Source organism: Urocitellus parryii, chromosome 4 (assembly GCF_045843805.1).
Source record: "Urocitellus parryii isolate mUroPar1 chromosome 4, mUroPar1.hap1, whole genome shotgun sequence".
In the NCBI taxonomy this organism is placed as follows: Eukaryota; Metazoa; Chordata; class Mammalia; order Rodentia; family Sciuridae; genus Urocitellus; species Urocitellus parryii.
Window position 1 is genome coordinate 105,348 of NC_135534.1, and position 19,045 is coordinate 124,392.

A 19,045-nucleotide genomic window follows, 5' to 3' on the forward strand; every position below is an offset into this window, starting at 1 on the left:
GCCCCGCCCCGTCCGCCATCGGGGGAGCTCCGGCCCCGCCCCGTCCCGAGCGCCATCGGGGGAGCTCCGGCCCCGCCCCGCCCGCGCCCCGCCCCGAGCGCCATCCGGTGAGCTCCGGCCCCGCGAGCTCAAGACCCGCCCCGTCCCGAGCGCCATCGGGGGAGCTCCGGCCCCGCCCCGCCCGCGCCCCGCCCCGAGCGCCATCCGGTGAGCTCCGGCCCCACGAGCTCAAGACCCGCCCCGTCCCGAGCGCCATCGGGGGAGCTCCGGCCCCGCCCCGCCCCGAGCGCCATCGGGGGAGCTCCGGCCCCGCGAGCTCAAGTCCCTCCCCGCCCCGAGCGCCATCCGGTGAGCTCCGGCCCCGCGAGCTCAAGTCCCTCCCCGCCCCGAGCGCCATCCGGGGAGCTCCGGCCCCGCCCCGCCCCGAGCGCCATCGGGGGAGCTCCGGCCCCGCGAGCTCAAGTCCCTCCCCGCCCCGAGCACCATCGGGGGAGCTCCGGCCCCGCCCCGCCCCGAGCGCCATCCGGGGAGCTCCGGCCCCGCCCCGTCCCGAGCGCCATCGGGGGAGCTCCGGCCCCGCGAGCTCAAGTCCCTCCCCGCCCCGAGCGCCATCGGGGGAGCTCCGGCCCCTCGAGCTCAAGTCCCTCCCCGCCCCGAGCGCCATCGGGGGAGCTCCGGCCCCGCCCCGCCCCGAGCGCCATCCGGGGAGCTCCGGCCCCGCCCCGTCCCGAGCGCCATCGGGGGAGCTCCGGCCCCGCGAGCTCAAGTCCCTCCCCGCCCCGAGCGCCATCCGGGGAGCTCCGGCCCCGCCCCGCCCCGAGCGCCATCGGGGAAGCTCCGGCCCCGCGAGCTCAAGTCCCTCCCCGCCCCGAGCGCCATCCGGGGAGCTCCGGCCCCGCCCCGCCCCGAGCGCCATCGGGGGAGCTCCGGCCCCGCGAGCTCAAGTCCCGCCCCGTCCCGAGCGCCATCGGGGGAGCTCCGGCCCCGCGAGCTCAAGTCCCTCCCCGCCCGGAGCGCCATCGGGGGAGCTCCGGCCCCTCGAGCTCAAGTCCCTCCCCGCCCCGAGCGCCATCGGGGGAGCTCCGGCCCCGCCCCGCCCCGAGCGCCATCGGGGGAGCTCCGGCCCCGCCCCGTCCCGAGCGCCATCGGGGGAGCTCCGGCCCCGCGAGCTCAAGTCCCTCCCCGCCCCGAGCGCCATCCGGGGAGCTCCGGCCCCGCCCCGCCCCGAGCGCCATCGGGGGAGCTCCGGCCCCGCGAGCTCAAGTCCCGCCCCGTCCCGAGCGCCTAGCTGTGCGCTCGAGCCCCACCGCGCACACGGCCCCTGCGAGTTCTGGTCAGGGCCCAAGTCCCATCCCCGGGACCCGCTTCCCTGTCCCTGCGAGCTCCGGCCCCACCCAAAGAGACAACCCCGTGTGAGCTCATCCCCCGCCGGAGCCCCATCCCCGAGAGCTCGGGCCCCGCCTAGAGCAGCGTCCTCGAGAGCTCCTGCTCCTCCTCCACCAAGATTCATTCCCGCCCTGCCCCTGCGCGCTGGGGTGGAGTGGTTTCCCGGGTCGGCTGGGCTCTGGCCTCCGGCCCTAGCCGCCACGGAGATGACAACTAACACTTGTCCCCGCAAGACACTCCCAGGACGGTGCCAGTACCATCCCCCTGGGAGAGGGTCTCGGATCTTCAGGCTGAGGCCGCACGGCCAGTCGGGGCCGGTGGGCCGCTGGCGCCCGTTCTCTTTAACGTCTCCAGAGCCAGGCCTGGTGCCGGAGGCCGGGACCGACCCCGGAGAGAATTTTGCCCCCAACGCGTCAGAGCGTGGTGACCCTGGCGACAGCGCGCCGCTGGAGCCAGCTGCGACGCTCCCGGCACGCCCTGCGCCACCCGGGCCGGAAGTGAGTGAGCACTTCCGGCCGCCATCCCCGCGGCCCCGACACCGCGGCGCTCTCCCTGTCCCGGCTCGTTCCTGCCATCATGAAGGATGTCCCGGGCTTCTTGCAGCAGAGCCAGAGCTCCGGGCCCGGCCAGGCAGCCGTGTGGCACCGTCTGGAGGAGCTCTACACGAAGAAGTGAGCACCGACGCGAGGGGCCAGGGCCTGTCCGAGACCGGCTGTGGGCGCTCGGACCCGAGGCGGGGAGGCCCGCGAAGCGGGACGTGTGGGGAGAGCGGACGGGCTGTGCCGGGGAAGGTCTGTGCCGTCCTGAGGGTGGCGGCCTGGGACGAAGAGGGGCAGCAGCCCAGCAGGACTAAGGGCCGGAGCTGTAGGGGTCCGGGATCCAGGGTTCACTGCTTTCCTGCCCCGGGCGCTGTGACTGAGGCTCTGAACTCTCCCTTCTTCTGGTGTCACTACAGGGTTCGGTGTTGGCCTGGGCTTTTGCTCTTGATTCAGTCACAAGCACACTTTCAGAGCCAGAGTGCCACCCTTGTGGGGAAACAGCTCTTGGAGACTTGTATTTAGCCACGCCACAGTGTGAGTGAATCTACAGTTAGTTTTCTTATGGTCTGAAACCAGTGAGCCGAGGTTTTCCTCTGATTCGACAGCTGATCACACAGGGTGCAACCACTGCCACTCTCCCATTGTTTCTACTTTCTATAATATTTCACACTGGCTTTGTGCCTCCAGAGATCTCAGAGTTTGAATTCCTTCAGAAACAGGGTGAACTTCAGAACAATTTTGTGTTGCTAAGCACCAACCTCTATTTAAATGAGTAGAGCAAATCGTTAGTTTTGGCCTAGACTTTGCTCATAGGGAAACACATCTGCTGTAGGAACCTTCCTGATGGATATTTAGCATAGAATCTTTCACAGCATGTCTTTGTTATTAATGGTGTTGGGCATTGAACTTAGGGTTTCACACATGCCAGGCAAGGGCTCTGCCACTGAGCCACATCCCAGCCCATGCACAGCATGTTTTGATGCTGTTCAGTAGCCTGCTAATAGTATTAGTATTTGGCAAAAAAAAATTGCTTTGTGGGTAGTATTTGTATTTATATATATTTATATTTTTTAGTTGTTGAACCTTTATTTTATTCATTTATTTATATGTGGTTCTGAGAATCAAACCCACTGCCTTACACATGCTGAGCAAGTGCTTTACCACTGAGCCACAACTCCAGCCCAAAGTACTTTTTATTTTTTAAAGCATTTTATCTGTACTGTTAAATATTGACCTTTTTTTTTTTAAAGAAATGTGCTGTGTCAATGTCCTGCAAGTATATTATTAGCTTATTTCTTCCTTTATGTCCCATTCATGAATGAGGAAATTGAAACTTGGTTTCCTCAACTTCTTTGAGATACTCACCTAATGAATAAGAGAGACTAGATTTCAGTTTAGCTGTCTGATTCCAAAACTCTTGTTTCCAGTTGAACCTCCTGATTTTTTTGAAGTAGTCTAAACAGAAATTCTCTGTTTCATAGCTGGGAAACCTGTGTTTTAGAGTAAGTCAGCTCTATGTGACATAAACATTGAGTGAAAAGAACTGAGGTCTATTACCATCTGTACTAGCCTTCTCCTGTGCAGTCAGGACTGGTCAGCTTTGTTATCTGCTGGAACACTGAGGTTCCAGAGGTCTCAACTACCTTTTGGTTGATTATCTGAAGGGCCTTGTGTTTTCCAGGTTATGGCATCAGCTGACACTTCAAGTGCTTGATTTTGTGCAGGATCCATGCTTTGCCCAAGGAGATGGTCTCATTAAAGTAAGTGATTTGTGTCATATGAATGTTATAAGAATATACTCAAGGACTTTTCACAATAATAGATGATAATGATAATGAACTACACATATTCAGAAATAACTTTGTCTCCAGGAATGTTGTGAGGAGTTTGCATATTTATTCCTCCTCTTCACATCAATGTTGAAAGACAAGTAGTATTCTTATCTCTTTTTCTTTTTTAGTGTGGAAGCAGGCATAAGGGGTTAAGTAATTTTCCATAGGTCACAGCTAATAAGCCACAGAAGAGCATTCAGTTTCTAAAATTCTAAACCAGGGCTGGTGTAGCCCAATGCATGAAGTATGTGCTTTCCATCCCCAGCACCACCAAACCAAAAAAAAAAAAAAAAAAAAGCAGCAGCAGGCACAATGGCATATGCCTATAAACTCAGGAGGATAAGATCAAAAAAGATCCTGAATTCAAGGCCAGCCTGGGCAACACAACAAGACCCTGTCTCAAAAAGTAAATAAATTTCAAAAAATAAATAGAATTCTAGCCTAAAATACTGTCTTATCGTGTGCCCTGGTAAAAAAGAAATTTTTTAATTGCCGCTTTTGGAAAACTTTCTCAAAAATGGAAAATAAAAACCAGTTAGGGGACACAGTAGGAAACAGAAGAGAGATATTGCAGTAGGTCATTTTCTAGGTAACCCCTTTACTCCTCTCCCTCACCCGTGTCTGACTCTGCTTACACAGACATCTGTCCTGAGTAATGTAGAAGACAGGGCACCTTTTGTATGTTAGTTGAGAATGGGTAGTTGGAGGGGGGACTACACAATATCATGCTGCCTCAATAATAGAGCACTTTTAGAATTTTTCAATAGGAGGAATAAAGAGGATACACACTATTCCTAGCCCTCTTCAGATCCCTAACAAATCCCCATGGGTGTGTTCACACATGAAGCCTCCTCTTTGAGGTCTTTCCTGACAGCTTACTCTTTGATGACTTTCTCTGATTTTGAGTTAGATATTGTTATATTATAGCTAGCTTATAATTGTAGCTCATTTCTCCTGAATATGTTACTTTATAGTGCACATAGTAAAGGTTACCACCTACCTTATCATCATTTTTTTCTTTTTTTTTTAGTTGTAAGTGGACACAATACCTTTATTTTTATTTATTTTTATGTGGTGCTGAGGATCGAACCCAGTGCCTCACCCGCCCCAGGCAAGTGGTCTACCATTGAGCCACAACCCCAGCCCCACTATCAGTTTTTATACCCCTCAATTTGACATTTTTCTACCCAAGGAATTTTCAGTTATCTGTGAGCCTGAAGATTTTGCTGAGCATTTCATCTTCTGAATCATGTGGAAAATGAAAAAAGAGCTGGGAGTGCTTGTACTTGTCTGTAATTCCAGCAGCTCCAGAGGCTGAAATAGGAGGATCATAAGTTTGAAGCCTGCCTTAGCAACTTAACTGAGACCCTATCTTCAAAATAAAAAGGACTAGGGATATAGCTTAGTGGTAAAGTGCACCTGCATTAAATCCCCAATCCAAAAAACAAGTCCTAAGACAGATCTCAATACTTGCACTCCATGATTTTACATTATAAAGATGTATAGTTCATAATTATTGCTATGCTTTGCTTTCTTATCTTTTTTGTCATTTTTCTTTTTAGTTATGCATGACAGGTGGATGTATTTTGACATACGCATACGTGGAGTATTCCCACTTGAGTGGTTATACATGATTTGGAGTTAAACTGGTTGTGTTTTCATGTATGAACATAGGAAAGTTATATCCAATTCATTCTATTGAATTTCCCATTCCCATCCCTCTCCCGTTACTTTCTTATCTTTAAATCACTTTTACACACATGACAAAGAATTTGTTCAACCTCAGGTAATGTGACATTCAGGTCAACAGACTTGTTTTCTTTTTTTTTTTTCTTTTTTTTTTTAATTGGTTGTTCAAAACATTACAAATCTCATGACATATCATCTTCCATACATTTGATTCAAGTGGGTTATGAACTCCCATTTTTTACCCCAAATACAAGTTGCAGAATCACATCGGTTACACATCCATATTTTTACATAATACCATATTAATGACTGTTGTATTCTGCTACCTTTCCTATCCCCTACTTTTTCATGAATAAAATAGTCCTCAAAAATTGTTCAGAACCAGCCCACATAATTGTAACATGAATGGTGTTCATGAATTTATAGTCACCAGAAGAAATTTTGAGTTCCTGGACTTGGTGGACTTCTTTGTTTAAATAACTCCAAAAAGGGCTGGGGTAGTGCACTCGCCTGGCATGCGTGCGGCCTGGGTTTAATCCTCAGCACCACATACAAACAAAGATGTTGTGTCCGCCGAAAACTAAAAAATAAATATTCGTATTCTCTCTCTCCCTCTCTCTCTCAAAATAAATAAATAAATAAGAGGTGTTAGAAAATTAAAACAGTGACAACTGGGCTTCAAGGAATGAAGAGGTGGATGTTTGGTGTGGAAGAGAACATTCCAGATAGGAACAAATTACACCGTGTTTCAAGACTACTTCTGAAGGGCACAGAGTGGGAGGCACTGAAGACTGGTCTCTGTCCTAAATTCTTAATGTAAATGAGGACGATGTCTTTGAAATTGTTCCTGTAGTACACAGGTTACCTTGTTTAGCTGGATGTGTTCCAGATGTAAATATCTAACTGCCACAGGGACATTTCCATCTTTCTCCCTGCATATCCAACAGGAAGTTCAGGTTTTTCTTATCCAAACTGAAGCTTCCTTCTCCCACACCGGGCATTCCCTTTTCCTGCTTCTCTGGTCACTAGCCCAGGGGACACTTCTCTGACCAGCTGACGTCTGATCAAGTCTGATTCAACTTACTGACAAACGTCTCTCAGACCCTTTATCCATCCTCACAGCTGTTGCTCCCCTCTCTGCCCTGAACTGGTATCACTTGTCATCTTCTTTGCAGTCCTCTCTATCCTCAGTCCTGCTTCCCTCCCTGGTTCAACCTTGCCTTTAGAACTGAGGCCAATCCTCAGTGACTCCCACTCTGTGTCCTTCAGAAGTACTCTTGAAACTCGGTGTAATTTGTTCCTATCTGGAATGTTCTCTGACTCACCAAACATCCACCTCTGCAACTGCTCTTCATTCCTTGAAGCCCAATTGTCACCACGTGGGAATAGCCTTTGGATCCTCACATTTGGCTGACCTTATATGCCTTTTCCATTTCTCTTAAACTCATGTTATTGTCATTCATTCATTCTCCACTATCCCAGGAGACCCCTAAAAGCTCAGGATTTACCTCATTCTGTGTCTGCAGGCCTAACCAGGGTCTGAGGATGTAACCCAGTGTATGTGAGTGGCTAAGAAATTTAGTAATGAGACATAACTAGCCTATAGTCTTTTAAAATCTGAAGGAACTCTGTTCTGTTGGATTAGTGGACATTCCAGGTGGACAGTTTTTTGTACTTGGAGTACCTTGGAGAAAGAATATAGGAATTGGTCTTCAGAACAGAGTCCTCATTTCCAAAGCCAGAAGGAAACCCTGGTGGTGGGTTTTGTTTTGTTTTGTTTTTAATAATACATTGGTAGTCATGTATATGAGCTTAAGTTCTAAGGTGGGTGTCCTGCCATCAGCAAACATGTACGCAGCACTTATTCTGTGAGTAAGTACATGTGGTAAGCATTGTGGTTTGGAAACCCAAAACTTGATAAGAATGGTGTTTAGAGTCTGATTTTGCCCAATGAAAGACATCCTGTACTTACTCTCCACGATTGGTTCCACAGCTTTATGAAAACTTCATCAGTGAATTTGAACACAGGTAAACTCTTTTGTCACTTTTTTACTTTGCAAATGAGTCCACTGATACTCCTTGACACTCAGAAATGGGGTGTTTTATATTTTAGGGTGAACCCTTTGTCCCTGGTAGAAATAATTCTTCATGTGGTGAGACAAATGACTGGTAAGCCTCACTTTATTTCATAATGGAGAAGATTCAAATGGTAAAGTGCCCTTCAACTATAATTTAATTGAAGTATAATTGGATAGACATTATCAAGCCCTAAAGACTATCCTGCCTAAATGTGTCTCAGCTGCTAGAAACATACTATTGATGAGTCTTCTGACTTAGTTCTTTTTCTTCTAGATCCTAATGTGGCTCTTACATTTCTGGAAAAGACTCGTGAGAAGGTGAATGTGGGATCTGAACAATACTTTCTGGACTATTTGTGACTTAACAGTTTGTGTCCATATTCTTAGAAAGCGTTCATCTTCCAGCTTGCGGGTTGGGTTACTGCATAGGTAGGGGCTCGCTTTGTGGTTGGTTGGCTGTCCTGGTTTTTGAGACTCCACTGTGCTTCAACATCTTCAGGTGAAAAGCAGCGATGAGGCAGTGATCCTGTGTAAAACAGCAATCGGAGCTTTGAAGTTAAACATTGGGGACCTGCAGGTCACCAAGGTGAGATTCTGTAAGAGATTTCTCTGACTTAAGAATGTTTATTTAAAAATACTTTTGAGGTTACAGAAAAGTTGGGAAAGTAGCACCAAAAGCTCTCATGCTTTTGGCACAAATTCCCCATTGCTTTTTACTGCCTTTGCTTCATCTTTCTGTGAGTGCATGCATACTTTTTCCAAATCATTTACAAGTAAGTTGCTGATATGATGCTCCTACTCGTCATCAAAAGAGCACTCCCTGTGCCCCTATTTGTCCCTCTTCTCCGGACTCCCAGGGCCTCAGCTGGGTTCACTATGACTAGTATCCCCGGCACTGCAGGTCATGTGCTGCTCCCCCATTCTCTCTCTGCCCCCTAGATTGTTGTTGAAGTCTCCTGTCTGGATTTATGCCTTTCTTATTTTCACTTTTATGAGGACAAGTGTCAATAAGAGTGGCAGCAAAAACCACACATGTGGTTAGTCCACCTTATTTAATCAGAGCCTGGGTGTATTTTTTGTTTTGTTTTGGTAATGATAACATTAAAGAAAATTTAGCAATAATAATTAAAGTGTTCATGTTCTCATTGTTCTCATTGCTTCCCAGTCCTAGCCCATATGCATACTTGTTACACTTTGTTCTAAAGTACTTAAGACACACCAAAAGCTATAGAGAACTGTAAGGAATACTGTAATGGGCACTCTCCTGCCCCAGCCAGCTCAGGACTAAAGCAGCACACATGCTCCTCCCCAACCTGACATTTTCAGTCCTGCTGCTTCATCCTCTCTTAGTGGGTAGATGAGTGTCACTGAGTCAGAGTTGAGTCACTGTGTTGATACGTGTAACCAGTTCATTTTTACTCGTATGTAGTGGTTCATTGTCTAAGAGTTTCACAACATACATATCTGGTCTCCTGTGAAGGGATTTGGTTACTGATGGCTTATCAGCCATTCCATTCATGTCTTTACTTCTGTAAAATTGCCTCTGTCTTTTGTCTATTTTTCTATTGTGTTCTACCAACCAATTTGTAAGAGTTCTTTATATTTCCCTGGTCATAATTCCTGTGGGATTACGCATGCTATAATTGTCTTTTCCTAGTAATAAGTTGTCTTGGGGGTGTCATGGTAACTGAGACAGGAGAAAAGGCAAGTTCTGGGAAACGTAGTGAGACTGTGTCTCAAAGACATATAGGATTTGGGGGGTAATTCAGTGGTAGAAGCACTTACCTAGGCCTGTGTTCAGTCCCCAGTACTACCAAAGAAAAATACACACATACAATAAATATATACGAATATTTATATATCATCTATGTACTTTTTGCTGTGTTTTGTATAAATTGAAGGTTTAGATTTCTCCATGTTTGCCTTTGTGGCTTGTGCTTTTCATTTTTATATGACATTAAAGATCTTTAAAGTCAGAAGACAACTTTACTACTTGTGTGTAGGAAACAATTGAAGATGTTGAAGAAATGCTCAACAACCTGCCTGGTGTGACATCAGTTCACAGTCGTTTCTACGATCTCTCAAGTAAATACTATCAAACAATCGGAAACCATGCATCCTACTACAAAGATGCCCTGCGGTTTCTGGGCTGTGTCGATATCAAGGATCTGCCAGGTACGTGGCCTCTATGGTTCAAGTCACACTGGAGCACGTTCTCATGTAGCAGCAGTAAGATGGCAGGGAAGCTTGCCCACATGGATTCATCCCTTTGGGAAGAATAGGTGGAAAGATTTCTTTATGCTTTAGTTTCTACATCATATTTGCCTGCAGCATTTAATTCAGATGACAAGGCTGGTTCCTCCCAATCCCTGTGCTCCTCCTCCTCCAAGTGTGTTGTTGTCCAAGTCAGAAATCTTATAGGAAGTACAGCAGTGTAAGTACTTCCTCATCCCCTGCAGGATGATGACTGCCTCAAGTCCCTGACGCTGAGACCCTTGTTCTGAAATTGAATCTCAGATCCATGGGAATGAATTATAGTCGTTAAAGGGCCTGAGTGTGGAAATAAGTAACCAGAGAATTTGGGGGAAAGTGCAAAGAGTGTGTATTTAGAAAGATAACTTTTACATAATTGAGATGTTTCCCACATTGTATAGAAACCAGCACTTAAATACGTTGATGAAGTTTTGATTGTAGTATCTCAAAGTGTATTGAAGAAGCAACTAATGCAGTCAAGAGGTATAGGACTGGGCCTCATGGGAAAGCAAGCAAATGAATCATAGTTTGGAGGAGAGGGGCTGACTGACTGGGATGTGAGACAGTGGAGTGGCAGTGTGACTCCACAGCAGGCGAAGTGTTGGAGGAACTCATTACTTCAGGAGGTTGTACACACTGAAGAGCAAAGAGATGCATATATTTAGGGGAAAGGTAATAAATGAACATTCTTTCCACAAAACTTGTAATTGTGATCCCTGATGTAATCCAGGTCAGTCTAGCACTTTAGAAGAATCAATCAAACGAATGCTTTGTGAGGTTACCATTACCAAGAATGGCTTCTTTACTTTTTGTTATGTGTGCTTTTTAATGCCGAACTGGACTAGTGTTTGTTGACTTGGGTTTGTTGCCATAGTGTCTGAGCAGCAGGAGAGAGCCTTCACACTGGGACTTGCAGGACTTCTTGGAGAGGGGGTTTTTAACTTTGGAGAGCTCGTAAGTTGATCCAGGCACTGATTCCTTGGCATGGGTTGGGAAGGGGCGCAGGGAGGAACTGGCCTTCTACCACCTGTACTGTCTGTCCCCACAGCTCATGCACCCTGTGCTGGAGTCCCTGAGGAGCACAGACCGGCAGTGGCTGATCGACACTCTCTATGCCTTTAACAGTGGTGATGTAGACAGGTTCCAGACTCTGAAGACTGCCTGGGGCCAGCAGGTGGGTCCATAGGCTTCTGGCCCTGCTTGTCCTCTCACATGCCCACTGTCCAAGAGTGTTGGGCTAGCATCTTCCCCACACACTGCAGGCACCCAGGCGACCCTGGGCATGGAGGAACCTTGGCAGGCCTGGCCTCACACAGAACAAGGCTTCTCATGGGCAGTGACTGCACTAAGGAAAGGTAGAGGGTGTGTGGGGGAACAGAACACAATGCACTTTTCATCTCTGCTGAGTGGAGTGGGTGTCAGAACCCTCCCAGCAGAAGTGTTGTGCTCTTTGTGACCATGGGGTGGGTGGAAAGACATAGGAAGAACTGAGCACTTTGCTGACAGAATAAGTGTGAGCAGACAGGTGATGGAGTAGGAGGAGGTGTGGTGGTGGGAGAAGAGCTCCAGGAGTGGGGCATCTAGGTGGTAGGGATGGGCTCTGAGTGGTAGGGATTCTAATATTAGACGCAGATATTACTAAAATGTTAACTGTGATGGGAATCATAGTTGTCTTGTTTTTGTACTTTTCAGAAACTTTAAATTTTTGCAAAGTTTACAACAACTTACACCAGTTGTATGCAATGGGGTAGGGTTGTTAAGGTGCTATGAAGAGGCAGAAGCGTCAGGCCCCATCAGGCCTGGCTGTTCCTGGTGACACATCACTGTCTCAGCAAAAAATGTACCACTCAGAAAGGGAGCCGTAGCCAGGCATGGTGGGCAGAGGCAGGGGGATCACTTGAGCCCAGGTCTTTGAGACCAGCCTGGGCAACATAACAAGACCTTCTCTTAAAAAAAAGTGAGGAGGGAGGAAGCTGGCTAGCCATAGCAATTTAGAAGAAGAAAAGATACTCAGAGGTGCATGCTCCCTATGCCTGTCCAGTTCCTGTGCCAGGGTGTGAGCTGCCACTCATGTGGTTTAAGCCACCTGTCCACTCTCCCTGGCTGGCTTCACCTTCGCTTCACCTCTGTGGAGAGCCCACACTGCATGGGTCTTGCAGAAAGTGTTCTCGGTTCCTTGCAAGTCAGTCTTTCATTATAAATTGATCACTTGCTCTTTGATCTGTGTGAACTCCAAGACTCGGGGTTCTCCTCGGACTGCACTTGCACTGTGCTCATAAGCAGGCAGTGCTACCAGGGCTGCCCAGGATAGGTCCTTTGTCCTCTACTAGCAGTGCCTTGTGCCACGAGTCTTGAAAGGCCATCAGTACATAACTCTTACAGGTCACTTCTCTAGAGAAACAGCCTATCAGTCAGTCTTTTCTTAGATTTTGTAAGAAAGGGAAACTTCAGGTCACTTAACTGTTAATGAGCCTCAGCAGTCTGCAGTGTACATGTTTGGATCTTCCCCGCAGCTTTTTTTCCATCCACCGTGTAGAAAAAAAAAGAAATTGAGAACCCAGGTAAGGTCACTTGGTGAGCACAGACATGAGAGTCAGCTCCTCTTTCTGTGCTTCACAGCCTGACTTAGCAGCCAATGAGGCACAGCTTCTGAGGAAGATCCAGCTCTTGTGCCTGATGGAGGTAAGTGGCACCAAAGCCACTGTTGTGCTTTAAGACCTCGGTCAGTGAGCAGTGAGTCTCCCATCTCCTGTGTGGTGTTTCTTCCTCATTGCCCCACTCCTCATCTTCCCATAGCTGGGACAACCCCTCAGACAGGTCTTCCCTCCTGGGTAGTCTGAGCTGAAAGAGCTGCCCCTTCCTCCCGATGATATGGCTCATCCTCTCTGGTCTAGTGCTTGTCTGTCCTTCCCCACCAGAACGTGAACTTCCTCTGGAGATGGAGGTTCTGATTTGGTTCCCCACAGTGTCCCCTGGTCTTGGGATACATGATGGCTTCAATTACCTGTTCAAGAAATAAGTAGTGGCTATTGTTGAAAATTCCTGCAAAGCTTATTTTCACCTTTAACCTTATTAATAAGCGCTGAAAGTTTGTTCCTAGTGGTAAGACATTTGACACATTAAGAAAATTTTATTGTATGGGGTACTCAGAAGATGATCTGTGTTTTTAAAATGTATGTACCTATCAGATCTCAGCCCATTTTTGTTTGGAAAAACAATTTTAAGTAGTTAATCAGCATTTTATTTTTTTTCAGATGACTTTCACACGACCTGCCAACCACAGACAGCTCACTTTTGAAGAAATTGCCAAAAATGCTAAAATCACAGTGAACGAGGTACAGTTCTTAGGCTTGGGGTATCACAGCAGCAGAGCTGCCACCTGTCAGAGCAGGGCACTGGTATCTGACAGGAGCCCTCCCACACAGGTGGAGCTGCTGGTGATGAAGGCTCTCTCGGTGGGGCTGGTGAGGGGCAGCATAGACGAGGTGGACAAGCGAGTGCACATGACCTGGGTGCAGCCCCGAGTGCTGGATTTGCAGCAGGTGAAGCCACTGAGCCCCTGGTTTGCCTTTGTTGGTTGGGTTATGTCTGCGCTATCTTGGTTTCATGGGGACGGAAGTCACTTAGGAAGAAGGCGTCACGGTACACATGGTTTGGGGAATGGATTATTACTGTGGGGACTGAAGCCTTTTCTTAGAACCCAGTTGATGCAAGCCTAGGGTCTGACTCTACACTTAGAAGTTTATTGTGACAACGGTGTTGGTTGTACTGATAAAGCCTTTTAATCTTAAAAAAGTCTTTTAATCTGAAAATTGGTGCTCTGATCAAACATGTTCCTGGTTTCATGATCTGAGCACAAATCCATCTTATTCATATTTGCTGGAAGTTTAATCCTGTGGATTTCCTCTATTCTTGCCTGTTTTCTTTAATGCAAGTTTTCTTGTGATAAGAATTGACCTGGGTGATCCCATTGCACACCCCCACCCCAGCTCTGATATCCTCAGTTCTGCCCCAAGAATGAGTTAGAGGTTAGACCTGCCCCAGTTGGCCTGCGGCTCCTGCATATCTTAATGCTCATGTGGCCCTGATTTGCCCTCAGATCAAGGGAATGAAGGACCGCCTGGAATTCTGGTGCACAGATGTGAAGAGCATGGAGATGCTAGTGGAGCACCAGGCCCATGACATCCTCACCTAGCACCCTGGTGCCCTGTGGTCCCACCTCACCTGGGAGGCACTTCTGTGGCCCTGAAGCTGGAACAAAGATCTGCCTTGAATTGGGGTGTGGATTTGGATCCTGTTGGCAATAGGGACTACTCACTGTAAAAATGGTGGACTGTCATTTATGGGAGCCCAGCCACAGGGGAAGGCTCTTAGGTGGGGGTGTCTTAACCTGCAGTGGGGTAGGGGTCTCCAGGCCTCAGGAGGGAGGGCAAAAGTGAGTGGGAAAGCTCTCAAGTCTGCAAACACCCCAAGGTGGGTCTCTGTCCCATCCACCCATGTGTGCATATTTTCCAGTGCATTCAGGATGTTTCTGTAATAAACGCCTTCACTTTACCCTGCTTATGCTTCTCTTCTTGGTCTTACCTTCCAGGACAAGCCTGTGCCTAAAGAGATGAGAAAGCCTGAGCAGAAACTAGGGAGGGCTTGGTGGGGATGTGGTCTTGGCTCCCGTCCTGCCACATACAGGGGACTGGGGCAGAGCCTTGCTCTTGGCTACCAAGCAAGTAAGTTCTCTTTATCATCGGGAGAGACACAAGGGTGTCCATTCCCTCCTCAAGCCCACTCAGGATTCCTCTCAGACATAGGTTTCCACACCAGTGCCACCTTTCCTCACTGGTAGCCGGCCACTTCTGTACCCCAGCATGCCCCATTGTTGACATTGAGCCAGCTCCCAGACAGTCCAGTGTTGGGTGTCTGCAGGAGACTCCCTGCGGTGCCTGGGCTGGACATGGGTACATAGAAGAGTCAGTGTGACCAGCAGGTAGAAGAAGGAGTTTAATGTGCTTTTCTAGGACTGCCCAGGTGGCCACAGGGCCTTCATGCTACAGAGCTCTTCTTGTAACTCTCCAGATGGGATAAAACCCAGCCTGCTGGAACCAGGAAGCTCACAAACATGGTCGAGATCCCCACAGCTTGCTCCTGGTGGAGGAAAGCACATGAGGCCATGAGGCCTGGTCACTGAAGGAGACTGCCTGCCACTGCCCCCCACACACACACTCCACTCCCTGTGACTCTGTGTTTCCCCCACATGCCTTCAGGCTGTTCACGTGTACCCTGTACTGACATCTGCTGTTGTCCCTGAGGGTGGCCTTGAAGACCAGGAGGAAAGCCCTGGGCTCTGGGCCCAAGACCCTGGCTGCTCTCCACAGAGGGACAGCAGTACACACTCCCCTCCAATACCTGTGGCCCCACAGGCAGGGTGCCATGCTGTATGGAATGGCAGAAACAACTGGGATTTAAACTGCTTGTAAATAAGCACAGGCCTTTCCATGAAGGATAATTCTGTTCAGAAGCCTGGTGGGGAGGTCAGCTTCCACCGGCTGCACCTGTGTGTCTGTGTGTGTGTGTGTGTGTGTGTGTGTGTGTGTGTGTGTGCGCGTGCCTATGCCCCATTTGTGCAGAGGGACCCCACCTGGAGCCACGCCTTCTCACTGGCTGAACTTAGAGAGCCCCGACCAAATTTCACTTTCAGTTCCCCCCTGAAAAAGCCAGGGTCAGGCCTCCCACCCCTCTATCTTTCTAAAGCTAGATTGAGGGCGGGGTTAGAGTCCCTCCTGTTGACTTTGACCCCCCCCCCAGGCTTAAAGGCGTATGTAGCCTGGACTCAGGTCTTAGCTACATGACCTTGAGCAAGTGACCCTGTAAACCTTGATTTGTTTATTCTTAAAACACTGCTCTGGAGTCAAGACAGCAAGGTCCACACAGCATTGAGTGTCCTCTGACCACTGGCCTTTGCCAAAAAGTGAGAGGCCTGAGTAGGGGAGCCTGGCCCACCACTGAACTCGGCAGCCACTTTGGGAGGCTGTCCTGCAGGAAATGCTGTAGGACCCCTTTCCTGGCATTCAAGACAATTGTCTTGACAGAAGCACTGACATCCAGCACCACGGCCGCCTCCCCATTAATAGCCTGGACTTGTGTTTTTGCCCCCAAACCTAGGAAATGGGCCAAGTCCTCAGAATGACCTACTGCTGTCTTAGAGGTCACTTACCATAGGAGAGGTAGGTGTTCTGGCCGGCTTGGCAGAGATGTGGGCCTTGGGAACTGCCCAGCATCGCAGGGGGGCTTGGAGCAGCTGTGTGATAGGGGGCAACCTCAGCATGGTTCTGGGGCCGAGTTCCTTCCCAAGTCAGCTAGGTGTCCCGAGGGCTGAACGTCCTCTGCTCACTTGGTGTCAGGTCTTTTTATAGCTGGAAGGAACTGCAGCTGTCCCCTCCTGTCACAGGGCTTGGCAGAGAGTAGGACTGGGAGAGGCCTGGCCTGGTGTGCTGTCCCCATAGACACCAAAAGGCTGTGAGCCCTTAACAGTGTGGATAGATGTAGCCCTTTCTAGAGAGAACTGTCACTTATTTGAGGAAAAGGAGGACCTCAGTGATAGAGAAGGTCCAGAGGAGTCAGGCTTAAGAATGCAAGAAGGAGAAACTGATGGCTAAAGGTGAATCTTAGCTCTTAGGGTGCCAGCCCCTCAGTACCATGCAGTTTCTGTAAAATTCTCCAACCTGCGGATTCCTCGTGCGGCCCAGCCTCCCCTTCTCATATTCAAGGAGAGCAGGCACTGACCGCACAGCAGAGGAACAGGGTGAGGAGTAGACACTTTCTGAGTGCCAGCTATGAGCTGGGACACTGTCTGACCCCAGACTCCTGTGCCCAGTTAAGGCACCCCGGGCTGAACATGCTGGGCTGTCCAGTCCCAGTGCACAGGCCACTGAGCAGGCTCCATAGCTTCCCAGGCTTGCTCTTTGCTTCTGCAGATAGTGGTTGTCCATTCCTTTGCACTGCAAACAGTATCGTGTACCACTGATCCAGTCTCTGTCAGTGCTAACCCCACTGCTGCCCTGGGGGCCTGTCTACACTGCCTCCCCACAATTACCATGAAATGCAAGTTCAGTTCCCCAGTGTAGTTCTTGGCTGCTGGTTTCCCTCCCTCCTCCAGCCCCTGCCCGACCTCCAGTGGCACCAGGCTTCTCTCATTCTCTATCCACCTCTCCAACCTCACCTGGCCATAGTTCAGATAGCCTCAACACCCCCAGCTGCTCCTCATTAATCATGATGTCTGGAATCTGTTAGTACGTGCTCAAACCCCACTTTATGGTCCCATTTCTAAGGCCCTGCAGGGCACTCTCTCCTCCCTCATCCACTTCAACTGTGCAGACAAAATGTCTAAGCAGCAGCCTCAGTGCCCCCTGGAGCTTACACTCCAGGTCCTGCCTACCAGCAGCACTACACCCCAGGGTACTGGTTCCTCACCCTCCCCAAGTCCCACTTCAAACATTTCTTCCACCCCAGCTCTTCCCCCAGCACCAGGTCTTGTCACTGCCTCTGCTCCACATCCCCTAACAGGCTCCACTGCCATTTCCCACACAGCACACTTCCATCCCCATACTGGTGCCTTCGTGTTCTCGTGTGTCTCAACCGATCATGAGACTTGATTCAGATGACATCTCCTCAGATAACGTCTTGCTCACTGTCTGCTTCCTACCTAGAGTAGAAGCCCTGTGAGGCTGTGTGTCCACCACCGAATGTTTAGGGCCCAGAGCAGCAGAATATGGCTTAGCTGAGTTTTCAGTCAGGGTGGGATAGTTGGGGCATCGGGATAGATGGATAAGGGGATAGATGGAGTGGGTTGGTGGGTAAGTGGATAGATGGGTGGGTGGGCAGATAGATGGATGGATGAGTGGATGGATGAGTGAATGTGTAGATGGATGGATGAATGAATGTGTGGGTAGATAGAAGGATTAGTGGATGGGTGGACAATTGGAAAAGTTGATATAAGGATGTATGATGTTTCCATCATGAGCCAGGCACTGTGCTAGATTCAGGAGATGCGAAGCTGAGTCAGACATGAGAGAACCTGAAGAGAAGATGCTCCACCATCAATGATGCAGGATATTGTCATGATGGTAATAAAGGCCACATCCCAGAGGGTGTGGGAGACCAACCTTACACGTGACTGGGTCACACTCCCCGGATGGGTGCTGAGGCGCTCAGTCACAGAAATGTGGTCGGTGTCTCTTGCATGGGTGTGTCTTGCTACAGCCCCATGAGTGAAGCTACACTCACCTGTTCCTTTGTAATATAATCCCTTGCCCTGTTTAGGATAGAATCTTCCATGGAAGTGTCTTGTGTGTGTCCCCTCCTCTTACTGTGCCCTTGGGTGTGGCCTACCCAGGTGTCAGTCAACCTGCTGACAGTGGACATCATGAAGATACTCAGCCCCCTGAAACCTGACCCCTGGCCTCATTTGAATAGCTTCTCCTCAATAAAAGGGGTCAGCTGGTGCTCTTGCTCTCTCTCTCTGGGGACCCTTAGGTCAGAGGAGCCGTCACAGTGACCCCAAAGAAAAAGGTATTGTGTCTCTTATGTGGTTATTTCATGCAGCCCAGTTAGCCCAGTTTAACTGGAGTGACCCCTGAGCCCTTTAGTCGCGAGAACAGAAACCCGGCAAGAGGGTACTCTGGTTGTTTCCAGACCAGATTAGGGGACATCTTACCATACCAAGCATGTGGCCCTCAGCCTCATCCAGGGCCATCACCAGCTCCCCCAGACTTGGGCATGGTAACTACCCTTCCTGAAGACAGTCATGCCCTTGTCGGTTTATTTAGAATGATGGTGACAGGGAGCATTATTTTTGCTCCTCCCCAGAAATCACATCGCACTCTAAATGTGGGGCTCCTTCTAAGGCTCTCCTCCTGCCTCCCAGGACCCAAGCCAGATAGTCTTCCTGGGACTTTGCTTCTCAGGAAGGGACTAGTCCCTGGAGGCCAAGAAGGGAGAGTGTCCTGAATGTTATCTCCGGTAGCACTGGGCTTCTGATGCCAGCCTCAGGTCATAGAGGGCTCTGCCCCTCCTCTGTGATAATCCCTTCCTCGTGAACCTTTAATTATAGTCTTGGGGTCCAGCTAAGGATAAGGCTCAGTACCTGAGCATTTGCGCAGAGGATCATTCTCCCAGCAGAGGTGTTTCTTCTTTCACAGATAAGGACTGCCTCTGGGGGTAGGGGTGGGGTTCCATTTCTGCCCTCCTGGACCTCAGCTGGGCTGGGTGTGGGCAG

General features: G+C 49.5%; 2 protein-coding genes across 2 annotated transcripts; one reads left to right on the forward strand and one right to left on the reverse strand.

Annotated features, from left to right (window-relative positions):
• Nucleotides 1-1,871: 1,871 nt before the first annotated feature.
• Psmd13 (proteasome 26S subunit, non-ATPase 13) lies at nt 1,872-14,336 on the forward strand. Its single transcript, XM_026381901.2, has 13 exons — nt 1,872-2,057; nt 3,607-3,685; nt 7,440-7,474; nt 7,560-7,615; nt 7,799-7,842; nt 8,024-8,110; nt 9,528-9,699; nt 10,652-10,731; nt 10,826-10,951; nt 12,397-12,459; nt 13,032-13,112; nt 13,203-13,319; nt 13,877-14,336. Exons 1-13 carry the CDS (start codon nt 1,963-1,965, stop codon nt 13,970-13,972), a joined length of 1,131 nt encoding a protein of 376 aa, XP_026237686.1. The 5' UTR covers nt 1,872-1,962; the 3' UTR covers nt 13,973-14,336.
• A 423-nt stretch (nt 14,337-14,759) lies between these two features.
• Nucleotides 14,760-16,167, reverse strand: LOC113177390 (cytochrome c oxidase subunit 8B, mitochondrial-like). Its single transcript, XM_026381902.2, has 2 exons — nt 15,986-16,167; nt 14,760-14,916 (listed from the first exon to the last, which is right to left on the reverse strand). The coding sequence occupies exons 1-2, from the start codon at nt 16,094-16,096 to the stop codon at nt 14,815-14,817; spliced, it is 213 nt and encodes a 70-aa protein (XP_026237687.1). The 5' UTR covers nt 16,097-16,167; the 3' UTR covers nt 14,760-14,814.
• Between the last annotated feature and the right edge of the window lie 2,878 nt (nt 16,168-19,045).

Coding starts and splice junctions, on each gene's coding strand:
- Psmd13 (XM_026381901.2), top strand. CDS start 1,963: ATGAAGGATGTCCCGGGCTTCTTGCAGCAGAGCCAGAGCTCCGGGCCC. Junction 3,686..7,439: donor AAGGAGATGGTCTCATTAAA/GTAAGTGATTTG, acceptor TTGGTTCCACAG/CTTTATGAAAACTTCATCAG. Junction 7,475..7,559: donor ATCAGTGAATTTGAACACAG/GTAAACTCTTTT, acceptor TTTATATTTTAG/GGTGAACCCTTTGTCCCTGG.
- LOC113177390 (XM_026381902.2), bottom strand. CDS start 16,096: ATGCTGAGGTTGCCCCCTATCACACAGCTGCTCCAAGCCCCCCTGCGA. Junction 14,917..15,985: donor GAACACCTACCTCTCCTATG/GTAAGTGACCTC, acceptor TTCCTCCACCAG/GAGCAAGCTGTGGGGATCTC.